At 33.7% G+C, this 18,390-nt stretch overlaps 2 protein-coding genes across 2 annotated transcripts in view; one reads left to right on the top strand and one right to left on the bottom strand.

The window, feature by feature from the left end:
* The first annotated feature begins 3,045 nt into the window (after window positions 1–3,045).
* LOC118749732 overlaps window positions 3,046–18,390 on the top strand; it is a 67,562-nt gene continuing 52,217 nt past the window's right edge. Inside the window, exon 1 of the mRNA XM_036484510.1 lies at window positions 3,046–3,429. The gene's annotated coding sequence lies outside the window, so the exon portion shown is untranslated. The remainder of the gene's footprint in view (window positions 3,430–18,390) is intronic.
* Window positions 9,258–12,090, bottom strand: LOC118749733. The gene is made up of 3 exons (XM_036484511.1): window positions 10,325–12,090; window positions 9,567–10,263; window positions 9,258–9,504 (listed from the first exon to the last, which is right to left on the bottom strand). The coding sequence occupies exons 1-3, from the start codon at window positions 11,609–11,611 to the stop codon at window positions 9,344–9,346; spliced, it is 2,145 nt and encodes a 714-aa protein (XP_036340404.1). The 5' UTR covers window positions 11,612–12,090; the 3' UTR covers window positions 9,258–9,343.

Genomic DNA, 18,390 nt, shown 5'->3' with positions numbered 1-18,390 from the left:
TATCGACCTTTCTGATGATGATGACGATGACCAAGATATTAGAGAGAAGTGATGTTCATCCACAGCCGCCTGCTAAAAGGCAACTGGCCAAATCATTAATTTAATTTATTTAATTTTTTTACTTAAAACTTTTCATAACTAACATTTCGAAATTATATTTTTTTCCATATTTTTATAATTTCTTTTTCAACTTTCTTCAAAACCAACACTGAAAAAATTGGTACATAAGAAATGAGAAGTAAATTAATATTAAGCTGGAAAACGCAAGTTTTGTATTATGATTGTTTTCTTTTCAAATGAAATTTATTGAAAAACTGAGAAGCATATTATAGATCAAACAGAAAGCAAAAATACTTAGTTTTGTGGAAAATATGTTCAAAAAGCATGAAAAAAAAATTTCCAACATTTTGCTTCATAAGCACTACAAAAAGGTCTCTAGCAATAATTTGGCTTTAACAGATTGAAAAAATATCAATTAGTTGACGAGTTATAGCCAAAAAACCATATAAACAATATGCTAAAAATCGGCATTTGACTGCAAAGTTCGAAGGTCGATTAAAAAAAAATTCGAACTAACATAAACAAACGCCGCGATACGGGTCTTCTAATTTAGCTTCTATTTTCACCCCTCACTCTCAGAATCGATCTAACTTTTGCTAACCTGAATTTGTTCCACAGTGTTATTTGTACAATGATTTTCGGTTGTTGTGTCCAAACGCATAACCCGAATATAAAAACTTTAACATACATGTGTAATCAAAGGATTAATCCTTTATTTAAAATATGTTTCAAATTACTAATAAATTCGGTTTACACTACGCACTTTTTTTTGTAAATTTCGATGTGGGTTCTGCGGAAAAATACTGTGATATGCACAAGAAATATTGTATACCTTTGGCATGCAGAAGCCCCTCTTCTCCGGCAACACAGAAAGGAGAATTCTAAATACTTAGTAAGAGTTATAATCCCTAAGCGCGCCCGAAGGCAGAAGCAAGCGCAAGAGGTGGTGGACCTAAGCAAATGCATGTTTTCAATGGCTTGGAAGAAGCTGTTATTGTATTAACTGGATTGGGAACCAGTACTGCAGGCATAGGAGGAATTCTGGCTAATAGATGCGCCATGGTTACTATGCCCGGCAGCTCCGCATACCTTTGTGAGTCCATTGCCATAGCGCGCTCTTTCTCCGCTGCTATAACTGCAAATGCATCAGAATCTATAATTTTCCTCAAAATATTTAAAATCAAGCAATTTTACTATAAACAAGCACATGATGAGTTGTTTTTTTAATTCCTTTCCACTTTGTTTTCCTTCATACAGCTGAGTTCGAAAAACAACTGATACCTGGCAATGCTGCACATTTTTCCGCAAGGGTTGTAGCATGACGATTTTTCGTTTTTCGTAACGTAATTACGAATTACGAAAATTCGGGTTCTAGAATAAGGGTGTAAATAAATATGTGAATCAAAATAAGTTTCAACCCTATTACAAATATTTTTGAATTAGGGATATTTAAAATACTTTCCTTTTGATACCCATTTTATTATGTTTTAATTAATTTGTAACTTATTTCGAATAGGTGGCAACCTTATACGGGTCTTCTCGGAGATGGGGCCTATTAAGATAACCTTAAAATCCAAAACAATATCTGTGTACAAAATTTAATCAAAATCGTTAGAGCCGTATTCGAGAACCCTATGGATATGTATATATACAAGAATTGCTCGTTTAATGTATTAAGATATGCTTAACAGTATCATAACAGTATGTTTACAGTATCTCCGCATCATTTTTCATATGAAAAAATTTATTATATGCATCCCATACGAAACCATTGAATTCCTCATTAGAACACGTATTCCCTCTATTTTTAACCGACTTCCAAAAAAGGAGGAGGTTATCAGTTCGTCGGAATATTTTTTATTTTTTTTTTTTTGTATGTATGTTACCGCATAACTTTGGACCACGTCAACCGATTTCGATAATTCTTTTTGCATCGGAAAGGTAGTGTCTCAGAGGTGGTCCCATACTAATCTGGTTGAGATCCGATCAGTGGATAATGAGATATATATATATATATTTTTTTTTACATGGGAGTTGAAGTCGGTTTTTTTTGCTAAAAATTACTTGTAGCATATCAACTGTTCATATGGCTTCATAACATGTAAATGCACCATTACGGGCATGTATGCAAGTGGAAAATAAAAAAGTTAATTCCTTTACAAAAGTATTAAAATAAACTATTACTTGTGTTTCTGACTATTATAATATTCAATAGTAAATATTTTGTCGTATATGTATGGTCTTTGTGCATGCATTTTGAAGATGTGATGTACGATAAAATCACTCTGAGGAAAACTCACATTAACTCCCACATTATCAATAAATTATATGAAGAAGTTATTGATTTCATTTCTTAATGATATTATCAATAATCCTTGAAATTTTAAGGAAAATCTACCGCTGCGTTTTCGAATAATATATCTCCAAACGTTAATCGCGTTCATCATGAAAATCATCATCATCGCGAAGATCATGAAAAGTGATATATGTACAACATTATTTTACCCAGGTTACTTACTAATTTAAAATTACAATTTATTAGATTTTAAACGAAAAACGTAGTATGCATGTATTTAGTAGACTTGGAAGTGGTAAAGTTCCTTAATAATTCCATTCAAGGTCCCTTTTCTGTCATTACAGTAACAGATAGGGAATCCAACCCCGCAAACGCGGGATCCCGTGCTATTTTTTCGGGATCAGAAATGAGGAAATACACATGCGGGATCCGCGGGATTTGCGAGACTACAGAAAACAATTAAAAAGACGAATGCGAGTTGTGAACGTGCTCGCCAAAATGTTCGTCGTCCATGGCTGTATTAAATATACATAATTTTATAACCCAGTAGATGATTTCAGGAGTTAAAAGCCCTTCCGGAAGGCCTTCCTGAGAGTCAAGAGGCCTTCCACTGTACATTCCCTTCTCCTTCCTTTTTTATATGGACTGTCATCAATTGAAGGGCTTCTTCTTTCGTTACCCAGGCCTTCCAGAAGGGCTTTTATAGGATGTACTTCAGAAGGCCTTTTGGAGGAGTTCATTGAGTTTCGCAATGGCAGCCCTATTTAAACAATAAATCCTACTTGCACATCTGTTGGCCAAACACTTTCATTTGACTCCTTAGTTTTGAAAATGGGATGAACGGTGCTAATCTGATGCAATTACTTACTTACAGTACTTACATTCACTTATGGACTTGAGCGAGAGCAGTGAACGTTTGCGAACGTATGGATGCAACTTATAGCTACTAATATGAACGCACGCTGTTTGATTCATCAATACAATACCTTACCAGCAACTTACACCTTACCCGGCGGTCCTTACCATTTCACTGACGAATCTCCCTTACTTTAACAAAGACGTGGCAGCCTTATGTAAGTAGGAATTTTGAATGTACATTTGGTATCAGACATACTTCTGAGCCGCTTTACAAAGTAAGCTACGTAGAATGTAGAGCAGTCGCTCGGAGTAGTTCGGCGCTTGGATATAACTTCGGCGGCACGTTATTTTGCAACTGACAACGTAATGCGTCGTCGAAGGGGTTCATTTTGTGCTTTACTAGTAGATGACATTACTCATGATAACAATTTTGGTACTAAAAACTGAAAGAAAACATGGCTTACCTCGTAAGGTGCTTACCTATTTTCCCAGTGGGTAACTTCGTTGTTTTTGGTACTAACACTTTAAAATTTCTATTGAAGGTGTATTTTAATATATCCTACCAAAATGTGTTATATACGCAACTTCGAAGAAAGTGTTGGTTAGGGCCTTTGTGAATTAAGGTAACGATATGTATGTGTGTATCATTGATATCATTGCTTTGAAATGCCAAAATTAATACGCATTAATTTAAAAATAAATCTGAAAAGAGTCTAGAATTCTCCGGGAAATTCTTAACGGTACAGATCTAGACTTTTTAACCACACGGCTGGTTACTTTGACAACGTTCCAAGGCGCCATTTGGCCAAGCAATAGAATGGTCGCCGCGAATAACATTGTAAGCGACAAGATTATAATTTTACAGAAACGAAAAGAAAATGTGATATACATATGAATTTTTTTTTCGCGGTAGACTTTCTGCTGGATACATCCGATTCTTTGCCTCCGCGAGGCAATATTTTGTTCCAAAGTTCTAGTACGTACCAATCAGATATCAGTTCTTATCATCCTAATTTCAGTAAAATATAGCTCTCCAAAAATCATTAAACTTTTGCTTAGGAAGTATTTTGATTATTCCAGTAGAACTATGTAAAAATGTGTTGTCGAATGCAGGTGTTACCGAAAAATCTAAAAAGCAACCCTTAGGTTCGGCAAACAAATTTTTGTTTTTTTTCGAAATTGCCTTGTAAAAATACAGTAGACTCAGTGGTATTCGGCGAACTTTTTGTTGTCTGCTTTTAAGGTGGTACGGTCTAATGTACATACATACATATCGTCCATGTTTTTGCAAAACCGCCCAACGCCCAATTGCAAAACCACCTATATTACGGCACTCATATTTTACAGAAGAGAGCGAAAAAACAGGTTTTCTTTGAATGGATTGCCTTGATTAAATAATATTGAATATATTATTTATAAAGCTAATATTTAACAAAGCTGTTGTTTTAATAAGAGTTTTACGATTTTTATGCATTTCGATGCCTGTAATTCAGGGTTACCAAATCTCATTTTTGCCACAACGACGATTTAGGCGGTATTGCGCGGTCGATGTGCTCTTTTACAAAAACATCGATAATATCTATATTCCTCGAATAACAAGTAATTTTTAGCAAAAAAAAAACGACTTAAAAAAAATATATATTTCATGATCCAATGATCGGATCTAAACCAAATTAGTATGGGACCACCTCTGAGACACTACCTTTCCGTTATTGAAATCGGTTAACGTGGTGCAAAGTTATGCGGTAACATACATAAAAAAAAATAAAATAAAAAAAATAAAATATTCCGACGAACTGATAACCTCCTCCTTTTTTGGAAGTCGGTTAAAAATAAAGAGACAAGACAAACTTTGAACGCACACAAAATCTACACGGTAAAAGTGGAGGAATGGAGTATAAATGCTGGTTTTAAATGCATACATACATATGTACATGTTTACAGGCATATGTACATAAGCAAGCACATTTGCATTTATGAAAGGTAACTGGAAGGAAAAACTCCATATTATTTATAGAGAATTATTCGTAAGCACTTTTGCAGCTCTGGAAAATATCAATCAAATAACAATGCGGAGCGGCTTAAATATATACATATGTATGTATGTTCAGAGTTCATAAGTATCTATGATTGTGACCGAAAAGCCGAGTTAAAAACGCAAATAATAACAATAAAAATAACGCCGTTAGAGTAACCAAATTAAATGATGAAAGCGAGTGAAATTCAAGCTATACTAAATGCCACAATGAAAAATACTGGTTTTCAGCTCAAACTAGCTATAACGGCGATAAATAAGAGGCTTTCGTACAAACAGGCAACTGGAATGTTGGGAATCTGAAAAAAGTGCAAAAGAGAACACAAAAAGAAAAAATGGTGTAATCCAGTTGGTAAAAAGCACGAAAACACTAAGGCACGGTGCACATTAGAGTGATACGATACGCGATACGATACGATTATTTCAGAATATTGCGTTCACTACAAGCAGAAATCGGTGAAAGCTGAATTAAAAAAAAAGGTTAAGCAAAAATTTTTGAGTTATATAGCAAAAATATTATTTTTCTCATGAAAGGTTGAAGAGCTTAGTCAGATTTCCCCCGATTTTTTAAAGTAAAAATAACTATATATCAAATGTTAATAATGCATCAATTCAGGAGTAGTATAGTTGCTTTACATAATAGTGTGTGAAAACTTTGAAAAAATTAACACAGAAAATACACACAGATCTCTTAAGTTTTCTAAAAGTTTATATACATATATCATTCGAAAGGTCTAAACTCGGTTTATAGTCAACTGAGTTACAAGCTTATAAGTGCGCAAACCCGATTTTTTAAGAGTAAATCAAGATTGTGTGGGTGTTTGACAAAAATTTCGTATCTCGATTCTTACTTCACTAACATGACTTACCAGGTATTTTTACTTCATTATTTTTTTTTAGCATTGTGTAATAGAGCACACCAATTTGTACTTTCTCTCTTTAATTTAAAAACTCCTTAAATCGAATAAAATAACACTCAAGAAAAAAAAAACATAAAAATATAACGAATAATCAAAATAATTACCTACATATGTACATACATACATCATTTTTTAGTATTTGTTATTATATCTGATTTCTTCTTTTATTGATAAATGAGATGATTATTTCTTAATTGTTTCTAATTACACTGATTACTAATTATTTGAATATTTGAAACAAAATAGTTAGTGCTATTCGAAATCAAAACTGAATAGGTTTAAAATTATTGCATTCTTTAAATTTCTTTTTAAAGATGTGACAACAAAGGCAAATAAACCATCACAAAAAATATTATTTTGTGCATTTACCTGTGTCCTTGACCTCAAGCGCTATATTTCTCCATGCCAAACTAGTCATGTCTGTTGTACAGTCGTTTTTTTGCCTGTATAGTTTCATAAACATGGGTTTTTTTTTATGAATTCGACTAAAAAAATTGAGGAAGATGCTTCCGCCTGTGAAATGGTCATGCTTATTGCAAAAAATACCGCGCAATGCTAATCTCACCTCGTTCAGAAAACCGTGTCGCACATGCGATACGCATGCAATATTATATCGCAGCGGTGTCGCACGTGTGATACGCATGTGATATTATATCGCAGTGGTGTCGCTGTTGTGCAAGTGTGCGCAGTTTTCATCGCTTCCTACCAATTCCCACGTACTCAGCATTCCGATGTCGCATTCATATCGTATCGCGTATCGTATCGCATATCGCATCGCATATCGTATCGCTCTAATGTGCACCGTGCCTAACGACTACGATTGAACGAAAAGATGCGTCGCAATATAAGCGAACGGGTAATGTGTAGTTTTGAAGTCACAATCAAAAAAAAACTTTAGAACAAATTTAAGTTGCCTTTGCTTCACGGTATCTCAACAGCCGCTGTAGCCAGCCGAATTGATGCGCGTTCGACTACCAACTGGTTGGTCGCGAGTTCAAATCTTGTTTTTTTATACCCGAGCGCACTTGTGCACAAGTACATTATAAAAATCGAAATAGATATAGACAAATCTATACATAAATGACCCATCCAGTTGTATGGGAGCTACGTGTTGTAGTGGTCCGATTCTTCCGGTTCCGACAAATGATTAATATATTATAAAAATACACCCACTTGCCAAATTTCATGCGGACTACACCCAGAAAAAGGTTTAGTTATAATAACCAAGATTTGGTTATAGTGATCAAGTGGCATAGTTGGATATGGCGAAATAAATATATAGTTCACGAAAGTCTGCAATTTACTTAAGACTTCTAGTTGGGACAAATGTATATTTGTTAATAATTGCAAAACGACTACCTTGATTGGACAATATTGTTAGTTGAATCAAATCATTGTTGAGCAAATATAAACAATGCTTTGGTTGATACAAGTTCAATCAATTAATTTTGTGAACTTGCTGTAGACTTGAATCAGCTAACCGTTTATTACTGGAAAAAAAGTTTCAGTTTGACACAAATAAAAATTTACTCGATGTTTGTTGTGTTTACTTTCTTCTTTTATTTGCATATATTAAGCATAAAAAATACATACATATTTACATAAGTTAGTTACTAAAGTAAATAATACATATGTATATGGTGGTATGAATTTCCTAAAAAACGACGATGAAACAGGAACAGTTGTGCGAAAACCCAGGTCAATATCTGCTGGAAGTATACTGCTTTGCTTTTTCCTTGGCTAAATAGACACTTTCAAATTATAATTCACATAAATTATATATCCACTAAGAAACCCCGGTTGGCATCAAACTTTATATTTTTAAATAACTATGCGCGCACCGAAACCACTCGCGGTGATAGAAAAACTGCAACTGAGACAAACAATTCTGTGCATGTCATAGCACACACTTTTCTTTTTCTACCTAGCGCAGCGATCGACATGCCATAGCTTACTGAGCGCTCTGGGACCACATGCGGGTTTCACCCATATACGAACAGCGGTAGCGGAGCAATGATTACCACGCACAATGCAATGGTCAGCACGATTGAGAGAATACAATGGTCGGCATACTACCACATTCAAACGATTCAATAAGTGGGACTGTGTGCATTGTTCAGCTGGCGCTCTTCGTATATGAAACACAGATGTGCTCAGAGAGCGCTCAGCATTCTTTAGGGGTGGCTCACAAGCATGAATATGTTCCACTCTCAAACCAAATCGTGGTTGTCTCAACTAAGATTTGGTAACTATGACTAAACCATGTGTTGAAAGAAAGCTTATCTGCATTAGCAGAGCTTAATAACATCCTTTTATGAACCATACGTTAAGTTGAATGGAATTTGTAGAAATATGCTTCAAAGAAATATTTATTAGTATTAACCAAACCCTTCAACTAAATTAACGATTTGTTACAACCTAGATGAATATTAGAAGCTTTAATATATTTAGTTATAATTAACAACCCATGGTAATAGTTCCCAATCCTTGGTAACAGTTCCCAAATATTGTCAAAATTCGGGAACTAAATATCTTAAGTTGTCGAAACCAATCCTTTTTCTCAGTGTAGGTTGCATAAAAAGAGACTGACATGCCTAAATCGACTCAGCTCGACGTTCTGATATATACATATGTCTGGGAAGTTGGCATACGATATGACGCAAAACGAAAAAAGAAAAGTTGTTCTGAGTAGCCTTCCAATAGTTCGAGTTCTTGAAAAGGAAAAAAAAGTTTTGGATATTTTGACAAAAAAAAATGATTTGAAATTGTGTATTAGACTGGGTCGGTCCCCATACAAAAAAAAAAAGTTGCTAATGTCCGCCCCTAAATTTAAAGATTATGTTGAGAGGGTTCTGGAAAAATTTTTTTTTTTTTTTAACCCTCCGAAATACAGCCGAAATGGTTTTTTCGTTGTAACTTGGTTATTTGACGGCCGATTTTTAAAATTGATATGTCATTATTTTTGTCTTGAGAAGCTTCACTTTTCGTTCTTATGTCTTTTTAAGCTTTGAAGTCGCGTTCGCATGATAAGGGCAGAAACAAAATTTTACCCCCCCTAAAGCATATTTTTTTCCCTACCAAACGAAAGTACTTAAAAATTCAAGAAAATGTTGCCTTCAAACTATATTACTAAAATAATCAACAAAAAAGTTATTTCACTTACAATATTTATTGCTACTTAAGCAAATTTTGGCGCGAATCAAGGCTTTTATATTGGTCTCGGCTTTCTAATTTTGCAAAAATGTGGCCCAGGCGCTTTTCATCAGTGACAGCACTTGCAGACTCACTAACAACACGCACAAACCGTTCGGTATTCTGGGAATGACAGAGGAACTCTAAAAAAAATGATTTAAAAGTACTATAAGACCCGTGAAGTTTTTAGTTTGAAGATATTTACCTGGGATATTTATCACTTCATTTTCCGAAAATTGAAACATTGTAAGTTCTCTATCTGGGTAGAACTGCACACAAGGGGGTTCCGTAATCTTAAACTGACTCCAATCGATCATGCTGACATACGACTTACTTTCAAAGTTTATTACGCCACGCTTTGGGACCTTGAACACGCGAAGCCCTGCTGGTGGATATTGACGTGCTGTTTTGATATTTTCGTACCCATCATTACGTATCTCTGGATCAGCGTCGGTTATCATGGCTAATAATATATTTTCTGGGTGAAAATAATATGCATTATTTTCTATAGCTGAACGTATAATGGCTTGAACAGCATTTGATAGTTCGCGTATCCAGCAAATATACTTAAAAACGTGTCTACTTCCATGAATTGCTTGTGGCTGGCTCTTTACAAGAAACCAGAATGGTGCATAAACTTTCACAACAAACTCTACCATGTTTCGCAACTCCGCTGACGGGCTTTCTTTGGAAACATATACCCGAAGTAACCTGGAAGCTGTTGTAAGCCACCGAGCTGTACTGACGGGACCGGGGCTCTTACTAGCGAGATATTCATCGCATTCACCATTATTTACTGCCAAAACCATATCAAATAAATAACGCTGATCATTGCGTAATTCCCAAGAGCCAATATTTTCAGGAATAACTCCCATAGCAATAGCCTCAAAACCACTTACAACCTGATAAGGAAAATATATGTTTTTGTTTATAACATTAACTATTATAGTGTGGACAACCTACCGGGTATTTGGTGCAAGTCATAATTTCAGACCCCAACACCCCTGGCCAAACACCAGGTCTTTTCTGCTTGCCAATATAATGCGTTAACAACTTTTTTAGAGGCAACTCGTTGAAATGTAACAAACACACATTCCACTGCAAGGGCCTTTGTAAATAACGTTCCATTTGTGCATTTACTCCAATTTTATATCCAGTATTGACAGCTGTACCATCACAGCTTATAGCTACAAGTTCGTTTAAGCAATATTTTTGGGTATTCAAAAAGCTTACTATTGCTTGCTGGATTGCTTCCCCAGTGCCTTCTTTTGGAGATACGTATCCAATAAATTTCGAATCAGGCTCTTTCAAAATTGTAATATGCTCCTCTCTTAGAAGCATTGTTCTTACGCTACCGTGAACTATTTTTTTTTTTAGTGTTACGTCCTGTTTACCATCATACGAAATGCATTTAAGATCAGTGCCAGTTTTTGTTGCTGCTTCAGTTTGTGCTCTACATTTGTTACGCTCGCGTGAAATTTTATTTTTGTCAATGACCAGATAATCAAAATATTTCATAATTTTATCCGCTGTGTTTTCTTTAAAATCCTTTTTTACTTTTGTAGCAATCGCAGCTTGCAAATCTTTTATTAGCATTGTAGCAAGCAATGATCCAAAGCGATCTGAAGTATCCGTCCTATCTAACGCCGAGCAATAATTTTTTAAGGACAAATCAGATACTTTTAAACTTTGTGTGACTTCTTCACTTGCTTCATCGTCTTCACTTGAGCTAGGCACATAACCAATCGAACTTGCAGCGGTTTCAGTGTGATTTTCAACATTACATTCTAGCGAGCAATTGTCAGTTCTAGTATGATCAAGCCCACTATCTAATGACAAAAGCCTTGGCCCGCATTGATCATAAAGAAAGTCATTTACCGCGGTTGGAACTCTACTTGCACTAGGGCAATCACATTGTCGATTTAAGTCCATAATGCACTTACACTTTGAAATTAACAATATTTTATTCCATTCCTGATCATTATATTCATAAGGATGTTTTTTTACATTGTAATAACTTTGAAGGAGGCTTTCAATGTTTCTCCGGAGCGTAGTTCTTGTAACTATAGGGATGTTTGCCTGCTGCCACAACTTTGAAATTGTGTTCATAACTATTGGCAAATATTCATTGAGACTTCGATTTTTTGGAACACTTGCAGAGCCGTAATATTTAAGGAACAAAAAATATTCAATAACACCACGTTTCGTAGGTAACATTTTAATATCAATATCGCGCTTAACGAAAGCCATTTTTAAATTGCACACACTGTTAAGTCACTTTTTAATTTTATTTCACCAGCACAATTTATGGTATTAATTATAAATTATTATTATCAATACGAAACAACAGGTTTGACTCACTTATTTACTTTGACTTCCACAATTTATAAAATTTATTGGCATGATTAAATTACAAGAGGTTAGCTCGCTATTGACAGCGTCAGTTTTGCACTCCCCGGGTTGCTGATGCGACGAAAACAAAGAGTATGAATTTGGGAAAAATCGTAGCAAAAATGTACCTAAATTGGTACGAAAGCAGTGAGATTAAATTTCCAACTAAGAAAACTGTTGGAGGAATTTGTGGGGGCGAATTTTGTTAGCTGACCTAACCATGGGTAAACGACTTCATAGCTTAAAAGGAAATGTGATGACATGTTAATTTTAAAAATCGGCCGTCAAATACCCAACTTTCAACGAAAAAACCTTTTCGGCTGTATTTCGAAGGGTTAAAAAAAAAATAAAATAAAAATTTCGAAATCCTCTCAACATAATCCTTAAATTTAGGTTACTCTGTTGCATAAAAAAAATCAATTTTTGTTGTACTGTGTTATTATACTTACATCTGAAACTCATGTTGACCTGTGATATTAAAAGTGCTATAACTCCTTTGTTTATTATTTTAGTAATATAGTTTGAAGGCAACATTTTCTTGAATTTTTAAGTACTTTCGTTTGGTAAGGAAAAAAATATACTTTAGGGGGGGTAAAATTTTGTTTCTGCCCTTATCATGCGAACGCGACTTCAAAGCTTAAAAAGACATAAGAACGAAAAGTGAAGCTTCTCAAGACAAAAGTAATGACATATCAATTTTAAAAATCGGCCGTCAAATAACCAAGTTACAACGAAAAAACCATTTCGGCTGTATTTCGGAGGGTTAAAAAAAAAAAAAAAAATTTTCCAGAACCCTCTCAACATAATCTTTAAATTTAGGGGCGGACATTAGCAACTTTTTTTTCGACCCAGTCTATTGTGTATGCCAGATTCACGCAGCATACGACAGTGGCAAAAAAAGGCACATAAAAAATTGTTCTGAGCAGCTTTTCAATAGTTCTAGAGTTCCTGAAAAGGCGAAAAGAAGTTCTGCAAAATTATGCCGAAAATACACGTTTTTCGAATAAGTCGAAAATGTTAAAATTTTGAAAAAAAAATTAAACCTGTTCTGAGTAGCTTTTTAATAGTTCTAGAGTTCCTGAAAAGGAAAAAAAAGTTCTGCAAAATTACGCCGAAAAAACTTTTTTCGAAAAAGTTAAATTTTTGAAAAACGTCGAGAAAATTAAATTAAAAAAAAAAAGTAAAAATAAAATCTGTTCCGTTACTCAGAACAGGTTTAATTTTTTTAATCTAATTTTCTCGACTTTTCGGAAAAACGTGTTTTTTGGCGCAATTTTGCAGAACTTTCTTTCTCCTTCTCAGGAACCCTAGAGCTATTGAAAAGCTACTTAGAACAGATTTAATTTTTTTTTCAAAAACTTAATTTTTTTGTTTTTTTCGAAATAAATGTTTTTCGGCGTAATTTTCCAGAACTTTCTTTCTCCTTCTCAGGAACTCTAGAACTATTGAAAAGCTACTCAAAACAGATTTAATTATTATTATTTTTTTAACTTACTTTTTCGACTTTTTCGAAAAACGTGTTTTTTCGGCGTAGTTTTGCAGAACTTTTTTTCCTTTTCAGGAAGTCTAGAACTATTGAAAAGCTACTCAGAACAGGTTTAATTTTTATTTTTTCAAAATTTTAACATTTTCGACTTTTTCGAAAAACGTGTTTTTTCGGGGTAATTTTGCAGAACTTTTTTTTCCTTTTCAGGAACTCTAGAACTATTGAAAAGCTGCTCAGAACAATTTTTTATTTGCCTTTTTGCGACATGTCGTATGATGCGTGAATCTGGCATACATAATTTTCAAGGCATTTTTTTTGTCAAAATATCCAGAACTTTTTTTCCTTTTCAAGAACTCTAGAACTATTGAAAAGCGACTCAGGACAGCGTTTTTTTGCCTTTTTTGCCAACTTCACAGACATATCATATAAGTATACATTTTAATGGGTCTATATCGTCTTATTCTGGTACAAACATCGAACCAAAGTTGTAATACTATTTCATGCTCATGAAAATGCAATGTCAGTGAAAAGGATGGGCTTGTTTATAAAAAAAATTGTCAAAGCACGGTTCCATTTTTGAGATATTATCAATCAAATCAATTTGCACCTGAAGCTTATGTTGCTTTTTAGTTTTAATGTCCACCATTGAAGAGAAGGTCAGTTCACATAGGTAAGGTCTGGATATTCTTGTTTTCCGTTGTTTTTTTTTTTTTTTTTGTTAACATTCTGTCAGCAGCTAAATTTATAAGATTTTTCTTTATCTTCGAGTTTAGATTAGCGAGTTCTATTGACCTATCCCATTGTCAGCTTTGGAGTCCAGGTCTGGAAAGTAAGCTAATAGTTTCTCTTCCAAATTATGCAATGTCTGTAGCAGGCAAGGAATGTGGGAACCTACTGCAAGAGATTGGTCTACGCCACTATCTTCAACAATCTTCTGAATTCTAAGAAAATACTCAAATATCGTCGTATCAACAAAATGAAAAACCGCATATGTGAGGTTGCAAAAATTATTTTCTATAGAGTAAAAACACTCATATTTGAAAATGGTTCTCTTTTTTTATAAAGCAATCGCATTTCTGGCTAGTATATATCAGGACGATTGGATAAGGATTGTGCCAGGAGCTTGTGTGAGCAAATCCAATTTTTGGCAGCAAATGTCAGTTACGCGGCTTTGCAGAATGACGATACGCGGTTTTGTACTTTAAACGACGATATATTTTTTTTGCAGAGAAGTTGATCACACATGAAGTTTTGCGTGTAATACTTTGATTTTATCCTTTCATGTTAAAATATTTTCGTCTTTTCCTTGGAGGTTTTTGTTTAAATTATTTAGGTGGCTAAAAAGATCAGCAAAAAATATTAATTTCAAGAGTCAAAGAAGATCACAAAAATAACTAGCATACTCGGATTCAGCCTTTTGTACGAACATTTACAATTCAGATTTCAGTCCTAGAATTCTCGTCAACAGTATCTTTCCTTTTGACAGCCACCTCACCTCTGTATGATAAAGGAGATTGTGACGAAGCGAACCTGTCTTCACAAATTATTCTAAACAGACGGGTTTGCAAGTCTTTACCTTTAATGGAATACACAATTTTGATTATGGCCCATAATCATAGTCGTAAGTTAAAACTCATTAGTGTTAAAATAAATTTTTAAGTTTAGAATAGAATTTTAACTTGTGTCAATTATACACAACTCAGAAACAGCTTTTTGTTAAGATGAGAGAGAACAGAGCTATCCGTATGAAGAGAAAAAATTTACTCGGCAATATAAAGAAATATGAGTACAGTAAAACCCGCTTAAGTAACTCACGAAAAATTTCAGCTTTTTGAGGTACTTAGGCGGGTTGAGTACTTAAAAGAACCCGCTTAAGTACCTCGATTCGGGTACTTAAGCGGACATAATTAGTGATGTAGTTACATCTTCTTGTTAACTTACATAAATACTTGAATAACGACATTTAATGAAGCATACATAGTTTAAAATCAAAATCGTACCATTATTTAAACACGTAAACATGTAAAGAAAAACTTGATTAAAAAAAATATTTAGTGCAATGGTATGCCATTTTTACAAGAATTAAACTGTTTAAAAAGTCAAAGTTGGACATATCGAGCCCTAACCGCCAAAATAAAGTAAGCGACATTTTTTTCAAAATTTTGTTTTTGGTGCAGAAATATTCCTAGATCATCTAGATGCATTTCTGCATCAAAAAGAAAATTTTGAAAAAATGTCGCTTACGTTATTTTGGCGGTTAGGGCTCGATATCATTTTGTACCAAATTCAAATTAGTATTGTTTGCCACTTATGTTTATTTATTAATTTTTAACATTTTTCAATCAATTAAAATGCGGTTAATTCCCTAACAAATACCATATAAACATAAGCTTAAGATTTTGTAGAATACTTAAAAAAAATTCATAATAATTTCAAACTTTTTGTACTAGAAGTGTTTTTTGAGTATACAGTTTTATAGCCCATTCAAGTTTAGTGTAATAATGTGCAAGTTTCAAGTGGCTAAAAGCTACCGTTTATTTTTTAGATTTTTTTTTACCGAAGGTGTGCAGCGCTGCTACTGAATTTCAATATACGTAGATATTTTAAGGAATTTTAAAAGAGCACTTAAAAGGGGAAAATTATAAGTAAAATTGTAAATTGGGCACGAAAAATTTAGGTACTTAGGCGGGTTGGGTAAATAAGCGGGGAGGTACTTAAGAGAGGGATTTTCTTCAGATTATATTAAAAAATTCACGGTGTCCAAAAATGTTGGTTACTTAAGAGGGTTAGGTACTTAAGCGCGGGGGGTATGGGGGTAGTTAAGCGGGTTTCACTGTACTTTAATTAGTTCACCTTGTGTCCGCTGCAGGATTGCGGATTTAGCACGTGGAGAAGTCGTGGGTTCGAATCGCACTGACTGGAAACACTTTTGTTGTTTTAAAAATTATTTTCAATTAAAATTAAGCTCCAAAAAAATGTATTAATTTGAAACAATTATGTGAAATAGCTTAAACAAAAAAGGTAATCAAATAAAATTTAATAAAAGAAAATAAAATAATGTTTATATTATACAAATAATTAAAATTAAGAAGATATTGTTTGGAATCGCTCGGAGTGGGGACCGAGCCATAAAGTGCATTTTAAGTTGACTATGAAAGAGTTAAAATGGTGATTACTCTAAAACACAATTTTAATCGTTAAAACCTTTTTTAATTTCTCTATTGGTGATTTCGTTTCTTCCAACAAATGTTGCCCTTCCCCGGTGCAAAATGTGTTTGATGTTACACTTAACCCTGTAAAAAGACAAATTTTTGCCTTCTTGCCCTTGCCTTGGCATAGTGGTGGCAAACTATCGATAGTGGACACCTTCGATAGTTGATGATAGTTTTTTGGGTCACTATCGATAGTGCCGATAGTGCGCTGCCATCGATAGTCTCGATAGTGCGCTGCCGTCGATAGTCTCGATAGTGTGGATAAATTTTTTTAGTTTGAATGCAGCAAAAAAGCATTAAAAATTACGTTTGAAGGTAATATGAATTCATTTATTTAAATAATAAATAATATAATAAAAGACAGGTTTCAAATTGCTGAAGAATCTCGTTGATTTTTGACAGTTTTTTTGCTATCAGTGTCACGCATTTTCTTTCATATAAAACCGAACTTTGTATAAAAATGCGCGCCACTGTTTATTATACTAAAATTTAAAGGACCATAAAATTGCATACCAAACATTTTTATCAAAATTCTGATTCCAAAGTTTGAAATTTTGGTGAAATTGTGAGGAATTTTATTAATTGTTGCATAAAGTTTGAAATTGGAATATTTGGAATGGTTTTCGTTAGACGCACTGAAAATAAAATCTGCGTAAATATAACGAAAACTTTCGTAAACTTACGAAATTTTTCGTCATTTTGAGCCACGAAAGTTTTCGTTGATTGTACAAAACCGTTTTCGTACATACTACGAAAATATGAGACATCAGATCTTTAGTACATTTTACGAATGTATTCGTACTATTTACTAAAGATTTTCGTGCTATTTCTTAGTTTTTTACGAAATTTTTGTAAAATGCACTGAAATAATTCGTATATTTATCGAAATTATTTTCGTAAAATCTGCGCTTGTTTCGTAGAATGTGCGATTGCTTTCATTCTCCACACTGTAAAAACATATTACAAATTATAACACAACACTTTTATTTTGTTTTTATCGTTAATTTTAGGCGTTTTTGTTTAACAAAACGTTTTGCAAAAACGCTTAACATTATTGATTAAAATATAATGAAAGTGTTGTGCTATAATTTTAGTCATGTTTTTTTATAGTGTTAATAATAAAAGCAATCATACATTCTACGAAAGAAGAATTTTCTGACTACACTGTAGTTTAGAATTTATAAAACAGGTTATTTTACCTATAATAAAACTTGAGTCTTTATTTATATGCATACGAATAGGTTCTATACTACATATTTTTTGTATTGCTTAGGCTTCATTCAATAAAGTATATTGATGCAAAGTCTTAAACTCAACAAAACTAAATATAATAAGATATAAAATATGAAAGAATATAAAAAATACTTGGTTTACTTTCTTAAATATTATAATATTTTTATGTAGAGGCACTTGACAGATTCGCAGCTTCGTCGATGTTTGTTTCCTTGACGACTATAAATTAAAGCAAATTATAAGGCGTCTGGAAAGCAAGTTTCAGTGAAAATTCATACATTCAAATTATATTAAGTACTGCTCTGGCTTAGGCTTGCCGTTGATAGGTAACTGATGAAATTGCCTATTTATCAAGTCTCACATTGCAACGCAAGGCGCAGCGTAGGCGATGTTAAAAACAACATTCTCAACGCTCGTTGCTTGAGCTCATCTGCTCTTTTTCCAGACTACCGGGCCTCTTGCTCACTTGGTGAATACCACTATTGTATGCTTAAAAGCATAGTATATCCACAGCTTTAATATTTAATTTTGTATTGTATTTTTATCCTGCCAATCCCCTTTTAAAGCGTTTACAATTATGTTATACGTCTCACAGCAGCCAACAAGTAATTCCGCAATGACACGCTATGCAAAAAAGATGATGAAATATTAAACTGCCGGTAATTGAGTATATTGTACGAAAATATTCGTATGCTGTACGAATTTAA

This window comes from Rhagoletis pomonella, unplaced genomic scaffold (assembly GCF_013731165.1).
Source record: "Rhagoletis pomonella isolate Grant_MI unplaced genomic scaffold, Rhpom_1.0 Rhpom_scaffold_00037, whole genome shotgun sequence".
NCBI lineage: Eukaryota > Metazoa > Arthropoda > Insecta > Diptera > Tephritidae > Rhagoletis > Rhagoletis pomonella.
This window is presented reverse-complemented; position numbering and strand designations above follow the sequence as displayed.

What these genes read in the sequence shown, in the direction of transcription:
- LOC118749733 (XM_036484511.1), bottom strand. Translation starts at nt 11,611, where the DNA reads ATGGCTTTCGTTAAGCGCGATATTGATATTAAAATGTTACCTACGAAA. An exon ending in TGACTTGCACCAAATACCCG is followed by an intron (nt 10,264 to 10,324) that starts GTAGGTTGTCCA and finishes TTTCCTTATCAG; the next exon opens with GTTGTAAGTGGTTTTGAGGC. An exon ending in TGAAGTGATAAATATCCCAG is followed by an intron (nt 9,505 to 9,566) that starts GTAAATATCTTC and finishes CATTTTTTTTAG; the next exon opens with AGTTCCTCTGTCATTCCCAG.